The sequence below is a fragment of the Tenrec ecaudatus genome, chromosome X, assembly GCF_050624435.1.
Source record: "Tenrec ecaudatus isolate mTenEca1 chromosome X, mTenEca1.hap1, whole genome shotgun sequence".
Lineage (NCBI taxonomy): Eukaryota > Metazoa > Chordata > Mammalia > Afrosoricida > Tenrecidae > Tenrec > Tenrec ecaudatus.
The window spans coordinates 5,969,831-5,984,822 of NC_134548.1; the positions used below are offsets into that span (position 1 = coordinate 5,969,831).

At 49.0% G+C, this 14,992-nt stretch overlaps 1 protein-coding gene across 1 annotated transcript in view; it reads left to right on the forward strand.

Annotated features, from left to right (window-relative positions):
* Nucleotides 1-14,992, forward strand: part of CLCN4 (chloride voltage-gated channel 4) — a 57,911-nt gene that overhangs the window by 19,783 nt on the left and 23,136 nt on the right. The window contains exons 3-6 of the mRNA XM_075538836.1: nt 4,021-4,175; nt 5,109-5,208; nt 9,465-9,652; nt 12,370-12,492. Coding sequence (XP_075394951.1) covers nt 4,032-4,175; nt 5,109-5,208; nt 9,465-9,652; nt 12,370-12,492 — 555 coding nt within the window. The 5' untranslated portion in view covers nt 4,021-4,031. The remainder of the gene's footprint in view (nt 1-4,020; nt 4,176-5,108; nt 5,209-9,464; nt 9,653-12,369; nt 12,493-14,992) is intronic.

Here is a 14,992-nt window from a genome sequence, read left to right on the forward strand (position 1 = left end):
CCATATCTCCTGAGAGGGCCTGATAACGCTGAGAATCATTAAGACACTGAAGATTGCTTCACCCTCATAAATGTCTCTCGCTTGCCTCACCTGATTGTTGGTAGCCAGAAGGCTAACTCCTGCTATCTGATTAGTCAACAGAGATATCCTGGGATTGTCCTAAGACTGAAGTATTTTCGGTCTGTTTGCCCACGGTCAGCAGTTGCATCCCGTGATTATCCTGAAACCCGAGTTAATGTGAAACATCTGCATGGGACTCCCCTGGGGTGTGAATTCCAAAGTAAAAAGTCGCCAGTCTCTGCCTTCTGCGACTTCAGACAGGACTGCAATAAGACCTCGAGTTGCTGTGTCAGCTAATACACTCTTTTTTCTCTCTAACTTGGAGTTAGTGAAGTTGCCTCCTCTCCTTCAGAGGCTCACATGGTCTCTTCTCCTCATCCCTTAAGACAGTGGTCCTCCACCTTCCTCATGCCGGGACCCTTTCACACAGTTCCTCATGTGGTGGTGACCCCCCCAACCATAACATTGTTTTCGTTGCTACTTCATCACTGTCATTTTGCTACTGTGATGAATCGGGTGACTCCTGTGAAAGGGTCTTTTGACCCCCGAATGGGTTGCGACCCACAGGTTGAGAACCGCTGCCTTAAGACCAGCCTCAACAGTGGTGCCGGTGCCTCCTCCCAGCCTAAGTCAAGTTGCTCTCGCGATTCTGTGGGTAACTGCCCCGGGAGAGTTTGGTCTCTGGGGTGACTTTGCTTCCGTTATTATTGCCTGGACTGCTGATGGCGATTTGGTTAGACTCCGGGCACGATGGCTGCCCATGTTTCTGCTCTCCTTGGCTGCTGGCTCTCCAGTGGGCATCCACAGGCTGCCAGGTGGTTCTTCCCACCAGAGAGTTCCTGTCTCACAAATCTTAAGAGACGGTCCCAGTCTTTGCTGACTCCCTCCTGTCTGTTCTTGCTCATTACTGGCGTAGGCAGTGATGCCTTCCTGGTACACGCGTGCGGGGCTAGCACAGCGCAGGGGCCTGCGAACGTGTAAAAGCAGCCGAGCCGCATGAAAGGCCAATGGCTCGGTCACTTCGTTGCTTGCGAGTTGAGCGTGCCACTTGGCCCAGAGAAACGTTGTTGATTTGAGGAAACATGTGGTTCCAGCAGGCTTCGGAGAAGGCCTCCTGATACAAAAATGCCTGAGAGCCATGAGATGAAGTGTCTGCTCCAAAGAGAGGCCAATCGCCCTTCAGCTCTGTGCCCCTCAGACTGAGGGGCTTTCCCTCATCAGGGTCATTCCCACATTCTTTGCCAGAGTGACTTGTAGTTTATACTTCGTCCAGCTGCTCGTCCTTGTGCGAAGGATCCCTGGAGCGCTCGCTGTTGGGTAAACTGGACTGTTTACCTTGAAGTCGGTGGTTCAGATTCACCAGCTGCTCCTTGGGAGAAAGACCAGTTTATCTGCTCCCATAAAGATTTACAGCCTGGGACGCGCTATGGAGGATCAGTGAGTCAACCCGGTGGCAGCTGTGGGCAGGGTTTTGGTTTGGGGGGTCATTGCAGGACTTTGGTTCTTACAGGTGGCGGGCTAGGGTCCTGCTACCCGGCATTGTTTGCCATCTCCAATGAGCCCTTCTCTGCTTTATTAATGGGGCTCTGGGGGCAGGCTCACTGGGGAAAGGGTTCATTTGTGATTGGGTGGCAGGGCAGAAGAGTGGGGGTGGGATGGTCTGTGAGAGCAGGAGGACACCCTGTGTACAAATGTTAGTGTGGTAGAAATACATATGATAAAGCATTTGCACTTTTAACTATTTTTCAGTATATGATTTGGTGACTTTAAGTTTGCCATGTGGTGCAGCCCTCGTGACGATCAAGTTCCCAAACATTTCCATTCCCCCAAGCAGAAACTCAGTATCCCTCAAAAGCCTTAACAACTCCTCCCTTCAGCCCAGCCGGTCTCTCTGCATTTGCCTCTTGTAGATATTTGGGCCTCTAGATAGTTAGTCTAGATAACTTTGGTCTCTATGAATTTCCTGTTCTGGATTTTTTATATATGTGGGATCATGCAATATTTGTTTTTTTGTGTCTGGCTTTGGGAGAAGGACAAGGCTTTCTCCTCCCATAAAGATTTACAGTTTCCACAACCCACAGATAAAGCTGCCCTGTCCTATAGCGTCTCTATGGGTTGGACTTGACTCGATGGAAGTCAGTCTGACCTATTTCATTCAAGTGGCAGCATGTCACATTCATTTCTCTGCCTGGGCGACATTCCATTGCATGGATGGCCTCGGCACAGTTTGTTGAGGGACCCTTGCGTTGTTTCCACGTCTTGGCAACTGTGAAGAGCGTTGCAGTGAACACTAGTGTCCTTTCAAGCCTCTGGGGCGTACTCATATGTCACCCAAACCAAACTCCCTGCTATCAAGTCCGTGTAGACGCGTAACACCCTCCCCTGTGGGCTTCCGAGACGGCAACCGTTTACAGGTGTAGAGAGCCCAGTCTTTCTCCTGCGAAGCTGCTGGTGATTTTGAACTGCCAACCATGCAGATCACAGGCAGCACATAACCACTACATCGCTTATCTGTTCAGGAGTAGAATTTTGGGGTCATAGAGTAAGTCTTTCTTTAACTTTTCAGGAAACCCCCAAAGTGTTTTCCACAGTGATGACTTCGTTTGACCATCCAACCAGCTCTGGATGTGAGTTCAACTCTTCTCCATCCTTGCCAGCACTTACTGCTTTTTTTTTTATAATAGCCTTCCTTGTGGTAGCTCACTGTGGTTTTGCTTTGCATTTCCTTAATGACTAATGATGTGCATCCTTTCAACTGCACTTTGGCCATTTGTATCTCCTCTTGAGATAGGAACTACTCAAGCTCTTTACCCATTTTTAAAGGAAGTTGCCTTTTTGTTCCAGAGTTGTAGGAGTTCCTTTCATACCTCTGGATGTAAACCCTTATCAGATACGCTTCCCAAATAGTCTCCCCTGTCTGTAGGCTTTCTTTACTTTCTTGATCATGTCCTTGGATGTTGTTGCCATTCAATTTATCTGCCTTGTTTTTCTTTTGTGCCTTGGGCTTTTCATGTCCTATTTAAGGATCCACCGCCAAGAATACATTTCTAAAGGATTGCTGCTAAGGTTTCCTTTTACATCTTACATTGAGGTCACTGGTCTATTTTGAGTTCATTTTTGGTGTGAGGTAGGAGTTGACCCTCATTCTTTTGCATGCGGATTGCCAGTTATCTTAGCACCATTTAGTGTAAAAACAAACACACACGCAACTATTCTTAGCCCCTTGGATGGACTTAACAACCTTAGTCCAAAAATTAGTTGGATTAAAATTTTTATTATAGTATATATATCACACAAACCATTTCTCAATTCAACATTTTTCACAAATGTAATTCAGTGATATTAGTTCCATCAATCAGGTTGTGTAACCATCACTATCTCCATTTCCTAATTATGTCACCACCTTGAGACACGTGGTCTTTTAACTCTATTGTAAGGACAAATTGAAAATGAACACCTACATCCAGGGCTCCTACATCCCCAGAGCAGTGTGCTGCCAGCTTCACCTGGCTCTTGGCTCACGGCATCCCGCCTGCCTCCCTTGCCCATCTCTGTGCTGGCCTCCCTGGTAGCGAGTGCCATCTGTAGATTGCCTTGACTGCTAGCCTCTCATTCAAGCCTTAGCAACATTTTCCTTTTCCGTGGCATTGATTGTTAAGATCCATGATAATAACCATGTGGGCTGCCTCCTGGGTGGTTCGCCTCTGATTGAGTTGGCTACACAGTTGCATAAATTGTGAGTGGTATGACCCAACTTCATTCACAATCCTAACCCCCTGATTTTTATGCTTGTAGAATGTGAAGTTGTTTCTTGCTTCTACAATTGGCTATATTGCATTCCAACAGAGAGGCCTCTGCTGGCATTTTTTTTCTTACAGAAGACAATCGAGCTCATGGATCCTCTGTCGTGGCAATGTGGCTCTCCTGCTGCTTTTGATCGTCACCCGTTTGCTCTTCCAGGTGTGACTAGTATGGTCTATGGTGGAGCGATGAGTGGCTCTGGGAACCTGATGGATTTTCTTGATGAGCCGTTCCCTGATGTGGGGACATATGAGGACTTCCACACCATCGACTGGCTTCGGGAGAAGTCCCGGGACACTGACCGACATCGAAAGGTATGTAGTATCCATCGAAGACACATTGAAAGGGACTCTTCAAATAGCTGTACCCAGTTTGCATTTAACAGCGTCTTTTGAGGGAGATCGATGGCTACATCTGTGCCATGCACTGGGTTAGGTTTAAAGAAGAGAAGGGAGAGTGGGAAAGGCGGAGAGATGAGTAATACCATGTCCTCTGGGTGGAGGCCGGGGGATAAAGAGGACGAGTGGTGTGGAGGACAATGAGGAAACACTGAAACTAGATAAACCTTGGGCCAAATCCTGCCTGTGACCCTTATATCTTGATACATTTGGGGATGCTATTTCTGGGTCCTGTTTTCTCACCTCTAAAGATAGACAAATATTAAATGAGGTTGTGTGTGTGTGTGTGTGTGTTTGTGTGTGTGTAGGCACAGATTCAAGTACCTGACACTGTGCAGTCACTGTATTTTCATGGGTCACCATCCAGTTATGTACCAAGTGCGAGAGATCACATAGGAGGCATGGGTCGAAGATGACATGTTAGTTGGGGGTTGAAGGATGTCTAAGACTTTGACAGAGAAAGGGGAAAGGATTCTCCACAGCAAGCATGGCCCTGTTTAAGTCACAGAGGGATGACAGAAAATGGTGCACTGGAGAAGGATACTGGAACTTTGAGGGTCATGGAAGACAGGAGTGGAGACTAGTCTGGAGGCATGGATGATGGGGCTACACGAGGGAGGACCAGGCCATCGGGCCAAGTGGGTGTTTTATCCCAAAGGCCACAGCCTATAACAAAGATGCATTGCAAAGGGAGAAACTGGAAGCCGTGATGTTAGCTGAGGAGACAGAGGAAGAAGGTCTGGCTGTGGGCAGAGAAATGTGGCTGGAGAGAAGGGAAATGGGTTCAGGAAGGACACATGCATGGAAATGATGTGTCCAGACCAACAGCTCTGTCTACTTTGTTTTCAGATAACCAGTAAGAGCAAGGAGTCCATATGGGAGTTCATCAAGAGTTTGCTGGATGCCTGGTCCGGATGGGTGGTGATGCTGCTTATTGGCTTGCTGGCAGGTGCGTCGTAGGGTCTACAGTGCTCCGGTGGCCACAGCTGGTATGTCGATTCCCTGATCCCCAACGGACAGGGATGGCATTCTGAAGATGGAGTGTTTTGCTTCAGCCTCATCCAAAGGGTTTGTTGCTTGAAATAGCTCAGCGCCAACTCACGCTGCCATTGAGTCAGTGCTGACTCATAGCAACCCCCTGTGGGTTTCCCAGAGGGTAATTGCTTACAGGAGGAGAAAGCTCAGTCTTTCTCCAGAGCTGCTGGTGATGTTGAACTGCCAACCTCACGGATTGCACCCCAACATGTAACCACTACACCACCGGCGTCAGACATGTGAACATCTGTTTAATATCTCATCCATAGGACAGGCTTGTGACACAGTAAATCAAGTTGTCTGGAAAGCTATAACTATTGAGTGATATTTGATCTCTTCACCTAATACAAGTGTTTCTTCTTCTTCTTCTTCTTCTTCTTCTTCTTCTTCTTCTTCTTCTTCTTCTTCTTCTTCTTCTTCTTCTTCTTCTTCTTCTTCTCTTCCTCCTCCTCCCTTACCCTCCCCCTCCCCTGCTTCGTTTTCTTCTTCTAGTTCTTGTTTTTCATACCCTATTAAGTTTTATTGAAATCACTACAGTTTACGTTCTCTAGTCCTTGGTTATGTAGAAGATAACACAACGTAGGAAATTTTGAATAGCCACCAATGGCTCTTTTTAGTACTCCTAGAATGAATTAGAACCATGTACAAGGTCAGTAGTTCAAAGTCACCACTGCTCCATGGCAAAAATGAGCTCTCTGCTCCTTTAAAGATGGATCGCCTCAGAAACCTTATAGGATCATTATGAGCCCTAATTGACTCAATGGCTGCCCCCCTCCCCCCAGATTCAAGGTTGGCTCAGGGAAGATATCTCTGGCCGATGAATCATTCACCTTCTCAGAAACTTTCCATCTTTGAAGAAGCCCTGGTGACACTGTGGGCTAGGCAGTAGACGACTCCCTGCCAAACTGGCAGTTGACTGACACCCACCGCTCTGTGGGAGAAAGACGAGGCAGTCGGCTTCTGTTAAAATTTTTAACCTTGGAGACCCAATGGAGCAGGTTGACGCTGACCCTGGAGGGCTGGTATGAGTGTAAATTGACTTCCTGACTTTGAGTTGGGTTTTTGGTTTGGTGCATCTCTTGTTTTTCTAATCTCAGTGCCACATTTAGGCACAATCATTTCTGGAATGACTGGATGAATATAAGATGAGGAAACTGCTCTTTTCTTATCAAATCACATGCGTTTCTCATGCAGACCGTTTCTTGAACTTCGCGCTTTTTAAGAGGCTCTAAAGGTCGACGCTTAAGAATAGAACCTGTAAGCATGCTAAGGAGATTCCCTTAAATAAAGATGCTCCAGTGTGACAGCATAATACTTACAGGCGGAGAAGCTACCAGAGGCTTCATTATAAGTCAGCAGAATCCAGTCAGTGCGATGAGAAGGCTGTACGTTTTATGATGACGGAGGATGGAGATTTCTGAGCTATTTCTAGTTTGGTCCATAGACAATATTAGGGGCAGGGGAGCTTCGTGGCCAGGGAAGGGCTCTGCCCCGCTTGGGGTGTTATAAAGTGGCAGTTAGGGATGCTGGGAAGGAGTATGCTTACCGACTACTGCTAGCAGCCACTGTGAGTTTCTCAGAGTCTGTCCTTTCCTCCCCAGTGGACTAGAGAATGGCCGCCACAAGGGAGGAGGCCGAACTCTCAAGGAGACGACCCTAACCCACTCCCCACCATTTTGCTTGACTGATTGGAGGTAGCTGTGGTAGGGAGGGTGCTGTGAATTTTGAGATTCTTATTTAGAATAGATACAGAGAATCTTATATGTATTGCTGCTTCTGGCTCCTAGGAAGTAGAAAGAAAGGGCAGACGAAGAAACCTGGATTCTTGCTGGACTCACCAACTCAGCGTAGCTATTTAGGTTTATTTCAGAGCCAGACTGGACTTTCTGGAACAAATCTGGATTGTGACCTTTAACCTCAGGTTTCCTGGTGGCATAGTGGGTATGCGTAAAGCTGCTAATCTCAAGGTCAACGGTTCAAAAACCACCAACCACTCAATGAAAGAAAGACGGGTTTTCTACTCCTGTAAAGAGTTACAGTCTCAGAAAGCCATAGGGAGAAGGCCGGAATGGGATGGCACTGAAAACCAAGGGGGGCACTGTGGGTTGTGCTGTGTGTGTTAAGATGTATATAAAAAAGTTCACCATTAAACCGTCTCTTAAATATAGGTTTCAGTGGCAATAATTACATTCAGCATGTTGGACAAGCAGCACCACTGTTTTTTGCTACCCCAAACAAAATGTTCCCTGGACACCATCTGATCTTTTTCATTTCCCCAAAATGTTCTTTTGCCTGGTTGCACCTTGATAAAAGAGGCGGGTAGCTGTGTCTCATTCTCTTTCCCCCTCCTCGGGGGAATAACTCAGGGGTCCCACTGCCTGGCCTGTCACCCACAGTGCCACCCTGGCAATTATTTTCTGACACCCACAATGGAGACCTAGAGACATCTCCTGCAGGGTGTTTACTAGAAAATGACCACTGGGTGTCACTGTTGCACCACAAATGAGAGCTTAGGCCGACAATGCCGTTTTTTAAATCCCAAATAGTGACAGCAGGTGGTGCCATAGGATCAGAAATGAAAGAGCAGGCTGTGGCAGCATCTGGGACAGTTGGGGGATGGGGGCAGTCTTGTTCCTGCATATCTTCAGGACGGACCCATCTCATCCCGTCTTCTTCAGGTCTTTGTTTAAATGTCATCTTCTAGTTGTGGTCTTTTCTTGCAAAACTTGTTAACCTCGTCCCTGGTAGTCAATGCCGCTGAAGGGAAGTGCTGGACACCCGGTTTATTGTCTTTTGAGCCCCCCAGATGGCGTGACTCACACGGATTACTCTAAACTCACTGCCATCCAGTTGATGCCGGTTCACAGGGAGTCTGCAGGACAGGGTAGAACCGTCCCTATGAGTGACTGTTTATGGGAGTAGAAAGTCCCAACTTTCTGTGAGCAGTGGCTAGTGATTTTGAACTAGGGACCTTGGGGATTGCAGAACAATGTATAACCACTATGCCCTCAGGGTTCCTGCAGTGATCACATCCAGCACCAAATGAAACTATCATCAGCCCAGCAGAGAGAGCGTCATTCAAGCACTTGTCCCTACTTCTCCCCCAAGGCCATCACTACGGCCTGATCCCCCCACCCCCACACCCCGGAGTTTATCTTGATTTACTCCACTTCCCTCCTCCACTGCCATATGGCCCTTTAGACTACATGTCAGAATCCTTCGGAATTTGAAGTCTGCCAGAACCTTCTCCCCAGCCTTGCTGCTGTCAGTTGTCCCGGGCCAGGGGGTGGGATGAGAGCATGTTGAAATGCTGTCAGGAAGACGCCTTCAGCAAGGGAGATGTGAAGATCCAGGAGAAGAAAGAGGACCTGTTAGAACGAGGTGGGGGGTGGACCCGAGACACGAGCTGAGTAGCTTTTTCTGAAAGGACAGGTAGATAAAGGAGTGAAGGTCTTGTGGGTGAGTTTGGGGGTGATGGGTAGAGAGCGTAATGAGGACCAGTACCACTTGGTAGAAAATTAGCCTGAAGGTCTCCCCTACCTTAGGGACTGGCTGCAATCAATTCTTCTGGAAATAGACTGAAGTTAGACTTCTATGGCCAACTGCATACTATTTTATCCCATTTTTACTTATATTTAAAGGTAATTCGTGGTAGGTCCACAAGTCTTTATCCACAGTTCCAAAAATTCCAGAAAGTTCTACTAAAATTTACCCCACACTTTGCCAAGGTCTGTTGTTATTTGGTGTCAAAACTTTCAATGAGCTGAAGCCACTGGAGAGGTGAGGCCTCCACTTCATGTTTCCCTGCAGCAATATTAATGTGGGTGATGGTCAGATCCTGCCCCCGAGGCCTGAGAGGGTTCTGCCACTTTTGGTGTATGTAATCTTGTTCCTGAGTCTGAAAAAGATGAGTTCCCAAAGCACTGGTTTCTGAGAAGAGACCTATAGATCTCTCTCTAAACCTGAACTTCAGCCACTTGAGGCCTTTGGGGGCCCTCCCTGGGTGGTCACTGCTTTGCCCTCACTGTGGATGCTAAAGCGCCTTGCATGCAGATGAATCACAACGTGCCCTAGGTAAGTGCACCCTGAGTACCCTGGGTGACGTGCTCCCGAGCTGGACCTGGGCGTCATGCGGCCATTTTCCTGAGTGGTTTGTGCTCCTTCTTCCAGGCACTTTGGCTGGCGTCATTGACCTTGCTGTCGACTGGATGACGGATCTAAAGGAGGGTGTCTGCCTATCGGCCTTCTGGTACAGCCACGAGCAGTGTTGCTGGACTTCCAATGAGACCACTTTCGAGGACAGGGACAAGTGTCCCCTGTGGCAGAAATGGTCAGAGCTGCTGGTGAATCAGTCCGAGGTGGGTGTCTGGGTAGGCTCACAGCAGGGAAGCACCAGGCCTCGTGTGCTTTGGCATGCTGCTCGGCAGCTCCAGAACGTCTGTGTTGTCACCGTCCACTAGCTGCTCTCATAGTGTCCTCAGATTCATACTCATGGGACTTTTTTCCCCCTTCCTAGGACACGAAGAGAAAGGCGGGAGAGGCAGCTGATGGTTTTGATCAGGGCTGGATGTGTTGAGTGTAGGATCCCGGACGGCTTAGTGGTTATACATTGGGCTGCGATCCCCAAGTCTCGAATGCAAGGTTGAATGCAACTACTGCAACTTGTTGGAAAACTCGTTCCCATTGTTTCATGTGTACATGGCTTTGCTTTGAAAGCCTGGTGTTTGCATTTATCTTTATGGCGGAAAGAAAGAGCACATAATTGATACGTCTTCTAATTGTGGAGACAAGTTGCCTTTTATTTTTTAATAGCACTTTTTTTGAGATCTAACTCACAGGCCATACGATTCACTCGTTGAAAGTATGTAATCGGGTGGTTTCTAGTGACTCCAATGTTGAACCACGATCTAATGTTAGAACATTTTCGTCACCCCCAAAGGAATTCCTCACCCGCATTCGCAGTCACTCTCCATTGCTCCCCGAGCCCCAGGCACCGGCCCATCTAGCTGCTGACTCTCTGGACTTGTCTTGCCTGGACAATTCCTGTCAGTGGGCCGAGACAGTGCGACTTTTTGCGTCCGTCTGCTTTCGTAGAGCATCGTAGAGCATCGTAGAGCATCGTAGTGGGGTTTGGTGACTCTAGTCCTTTTTATAGCCAAGCCGTTATTTACATTTTGTTTATTGTTTATTGGGCATTTGGGTGGTTTCCACTTTGTCACTATTGAGAACAATGCTGCTCTGAACAGCCACGGAGAGGTGTTTGCGTGGATGAGTATACACCTAGGGGTGGAATGGCTGATCCACACAGGTAAGCAGATTTCCTCCATTTTCCATCACAGTGGCCCCACTTCACCTTCCCACCAGTCCTGGCTAAGGACTCTGTGAGCTCCACACTCTTGCCAATGCTCAGTGGTTTCATTAGCCCCATCCTTGTGAGCGTGGCGTGGTAGCTCATCGTGGCTGACGTGACCCACTGTCAGTGCCTGCCTGGGCAGAGAGGACACTCAAGCTGTTTCTGTGCTGACAGTGTTTCAGCCATGGAGCATATAGGGTGGGACACCACAGACGGGAGCCTTGTCTTCCGGAGCCTAAACCTTGAAAGCGACATGAAAAAGCGTAGCTCTGGAAAAAGATTTCATTTCTAACCAAATGCAGCTGCTGCCATCATGACGGTCGGCCACTGAGCCATGGGGAAGCCAGGGGAGGATGGGACAGGTGGCCAGGAGTTCTTTCAGGGGTCTTGCGAGGACTGCTGCTGCCTGTGACTGCAGCCCCGGCCTCCTTGCCCCTCTCCTTGGCCCTCTTGACTTTGCCCAGCTGGGGGCATTTGGAGTGCCCTCCACCCTTTTATGAAACCGCTTTCTCAGTGGGCTTGAAAAGGAATTCCTTCACATCTCCCAAGTAGACAGGGATCTTGACCGCTCCCACTTTCCCAGTGCTCTCTCTGACGTCCCCAAATCAGTGCTCCCCTTGGGTGGATGGGAGGGGGCTGGCGGGGATTGGCCAGGAAACCTGTTTTCCTTCTGCGCTCCTCCCAGCGATCTGTTTGGAGGCGACGTGGCCGTCTCTTTCTTTTCAGCTGCTTTTACGATGGAGATTTTGGTTCAGAGAATCGCTGGTCGCAAGTTATTCCTAGTCTACCAAGGAGGGAAAAAAAACAAAACAAAACTCAAAACAGAACCAAGTCCATTTTGACGTGGGTGAAAATTCTCTCTCAGCCCGATGCCCGCGCATGGAGCGTGTGAATAGGTGCTTGGAAAGGCCAGCGCTACCTCTCGGACTGGGCTGGTGCATTCTCACAGGCTCCCACACATGGCCGGGGCCTCCTCAGTGACACCCCCCCCGCCCCTCACTGAGTCATCCAGATGGCGGCAGGAAGCTGAGACCCAGAGAAATGTGGTCTCCTCTGCAGACAAGGGCCTCCGAGAAGGAACAGTGGGCTCAGGCCAGAACACGCTCCGCCTCGCAGCAGAGATTTGGGGATAAATGGCCCAAGGAGTGGTTCCGAAGAAGATGGAATTTTCTCCCATGACTGCCTCTGGGACGCTCCCGGCTTCACAGACCCCTGGAGGGCTTGTGCCGCAGACCCATTTTGCCAGACCCACCTCCGGAGTTCCTCCCTCTGTAGGTTGGGGCTGGGGCCTGAGAATGGGCATCTCGGAGGAGCTCTCCCGGGTGAGCGAGCCCTTTGTGGGGTGGGTGCTGGGTGGGTGGCATAGAGATGTCATGAAAGCGAAGAGAAACCCCATTCACCGCAGACAACACTGATCCTCCTGGGCGACAGAGACCGGTTTTTCTGCCTCTCACCTTTTGTTGACTGTGGGCCAGTGGCGATCCCGACCCAATATTATTCACGATTTCCGTCCCACCTGGTGGAAGCACTATGTCAACAGCTCCTAGCGAAACACCCGGCCCTGTGTTTGTGTGTGTTGCCCATAGCAATAGCAGCAGCTGATAAAGCCACTAGCGGCCTTTTCGTTTCTCCCAGAGGGGACAGAACCTGCCCAGGCCCGTCCAGGGCTGGGCCTGATGGGCAGGCCTCATGGTTCCTTCTTGTTCTGTGTCTCTCCTGTAGGGTGCCAGCGCTTACATTCTGAATTACTTAATGTACATCCTGTGGGCGTTGCTCTTTGCCTTTTTGGCTGTCTCCCTGGTGCGGGTGTTTGCCCCCTACGCCTGCGGCTCGGGGATACCAGAGGTGAGTGTCACGGAATGTCTTTTGGCCACGCGATGAGCAGAGCAAATGCTTGGGTGGCATTGTGTTGCCAAGCCCAGTTCTAACCCTTGAGCACTTCAACCCAAATCAACACCAGTCGATTCTGACACCCGGCAATCCCGTGCGTTTCATAATAGAACTAGGCCCCGTGGGGGGTGGGGGTGGGGGGGTGTTCAGTGGCCGACTTTTCAGAAGTAGGTTGCCAGACCTTTTTTCTGAGGCACCTCCAAAGTGTTCAATTACCAGTTCATTGAATGAATCGTGTGCACTCTCTGGGACTTTACTGGACGTATATCAATGCATTCCACGTTTGCAGTGAGCCAAGGGGGTCAGGACTGGTCATCACCATTTGGCAAGTGAGGTCACCAAAGCCCAGAAGGGTTAAGTCATCTGTCCGAGGTCACCAGGGTGGAACGCTGGACATTGAGCACAGTGGAGGGGCAGCAGGCACTGGAGTCTTAAGTGCTGGGCTCAGTTGCTTTTCTGATGATGAAGGTATTGTCTTTGCAAATCGGGTACGAGGCCCTGGGGCTGTGCGATGCCATGTGGCGGAAGACCAGGGAAGGGGTGTTGATGGTGGGCAGTTTCCTGGTGCTTCTGCTCTTGTAGTGCCAAGCTTCCATCACCCATTGAAATTCTCCATGCTGCGCATGTCACCCTGTGTACCTTACAGCCTCATGACGGGATTGCAGTACCTCCGTGTGATTGAGGGGGAGGAAGGAGGCCTCGCCCATCAAGACCACTGCCTGAAATGCAACTTTTAACCTGGGAGGGTCTCTGGGGTGGAAGGCTAGGGACTGAGCTGCTTTCCAGAAAGCGTTGATGGAGCAGCATAACCAGAAACCGTTTTTTGAAATTCTCATTCTCTCTCTCTCTCTCTCTCTCTCTCTCTCTCTCTCTCTCTCTCTCTCTCTCTCTCTCTCTCTCTCTCACACACACACACACACACACACACACACACACACACACATCATTCTGTTGCTTTTTCTGTGGAGTTCCAAAGGCTGGGCACTGTGAGTGTGGCCCCTGTGCTGCCCGCTCCCAGTGCTCATCCCCTGGGGCCCCACAAACTCTGAGCTGGGCTCAATTTCATGGCAGACTTTGACCCATGGGACCTGAAAAGCTTCTTGCATTGAGGTGTGTCCTCTTGCTACACTGGGCCCCTGAGACCATCTTGTGAAGAAGCATAAGCTAGCCTGCTGGAGACTAGGTCATCCCAGGTAGAGAGTCCTCCGTCAACTAAGCCACATGCATCACCCATCACCTCCAGGTGTGTGACAAGTCTAGGCAAGAACAGCCCAGGCCAGCCCGCACCGAAAGGACCGCCCACCCATCTGGTTCTGGCCTTCACTGCCAACTCACAGATTCATGACCTAAATCAATACAGTTACTTCTAATCTGTGGTTTTCACATTCTTGAATTCACCTATTCATTAAAATTATTCATAAGTAATTCACAGACGTGCGCCTCTACAAAATGGCAAACATTCCCCAGCTGAGGTTGAACAAGCTGGTTCAATATTGGGTAACTCTCTGGACCATCACTAAGATACCTAATGAGAATCGACTACAGTTGTTTTTTCCCATCAGTACATTTTGGGGTGGTTTGCTGCATAGGCTAAATGAATGAATTCATATAGTCACAGAAACATTGACAAAACTAATGACATGCACAATTTTTTCCCCTAAGAAGCTGGAAGTCATAGCCTGAGAGTTGGAGGATCAAGCTAATAAGGTGAAGAACCCTGCCTGGATGGGTAGACAGGAAGAACAGAGCTAAGGAAACTTGCATAGGTATTTTTGACATGAAACAGTATCAGGGCAGCACTAAGGTAGGAGATTTGTCATCAAAACCTAAAGAAGACTCTAACAAAGTCCCTAAACCAAAGGATCAATGACCACACTCATGCAGTATCACATGGGGAGTCACGCAAAACCAGCATCTGCGTGTCGCTACAATAGATGATCTGGCCCCAGACACAGGAGCTTCAGGGCAAATGCCACCAAGAAAAGATCGAAGATAGACAAACTAGCTGGGATCCTAGCAGCTCTCCAAGCCAAGTACTAGTGAGGCTCTTTCCTCTCAACTCTGCATTCGCGTATGATGGATTTTATCTGCAGAGAATTCCACAGAGGGAAGAGAGGTACTGGAGAAGCCAGACTATCTCTAAGATCCTTTCCTGAGTGGAGAGGAGGAGGGAGAGTTGAAGGGGCCTTCCTCCAAGTAATGATGCCTGGAAAAAACTAAAGTCCTGCTCGTTCCCAGTTTGCAGAGTGCTTCTGGGCAGAAAGGACATCTGGAAGTGAACAGTTATATTGGCTTGGACTTGGGGATTTGAAGCTGAACTGGATGTTGGTGTCTTTTCTACCCTGCTGTTGACTATGGAAGAAATCATGTTGTCTTAGGTGGCTCTTTCAATTGCTGTTACAAGCCATTAACAAGATTCCACCTCTTCTGCTTCTCAGAGAAGATTCTGGTTGTA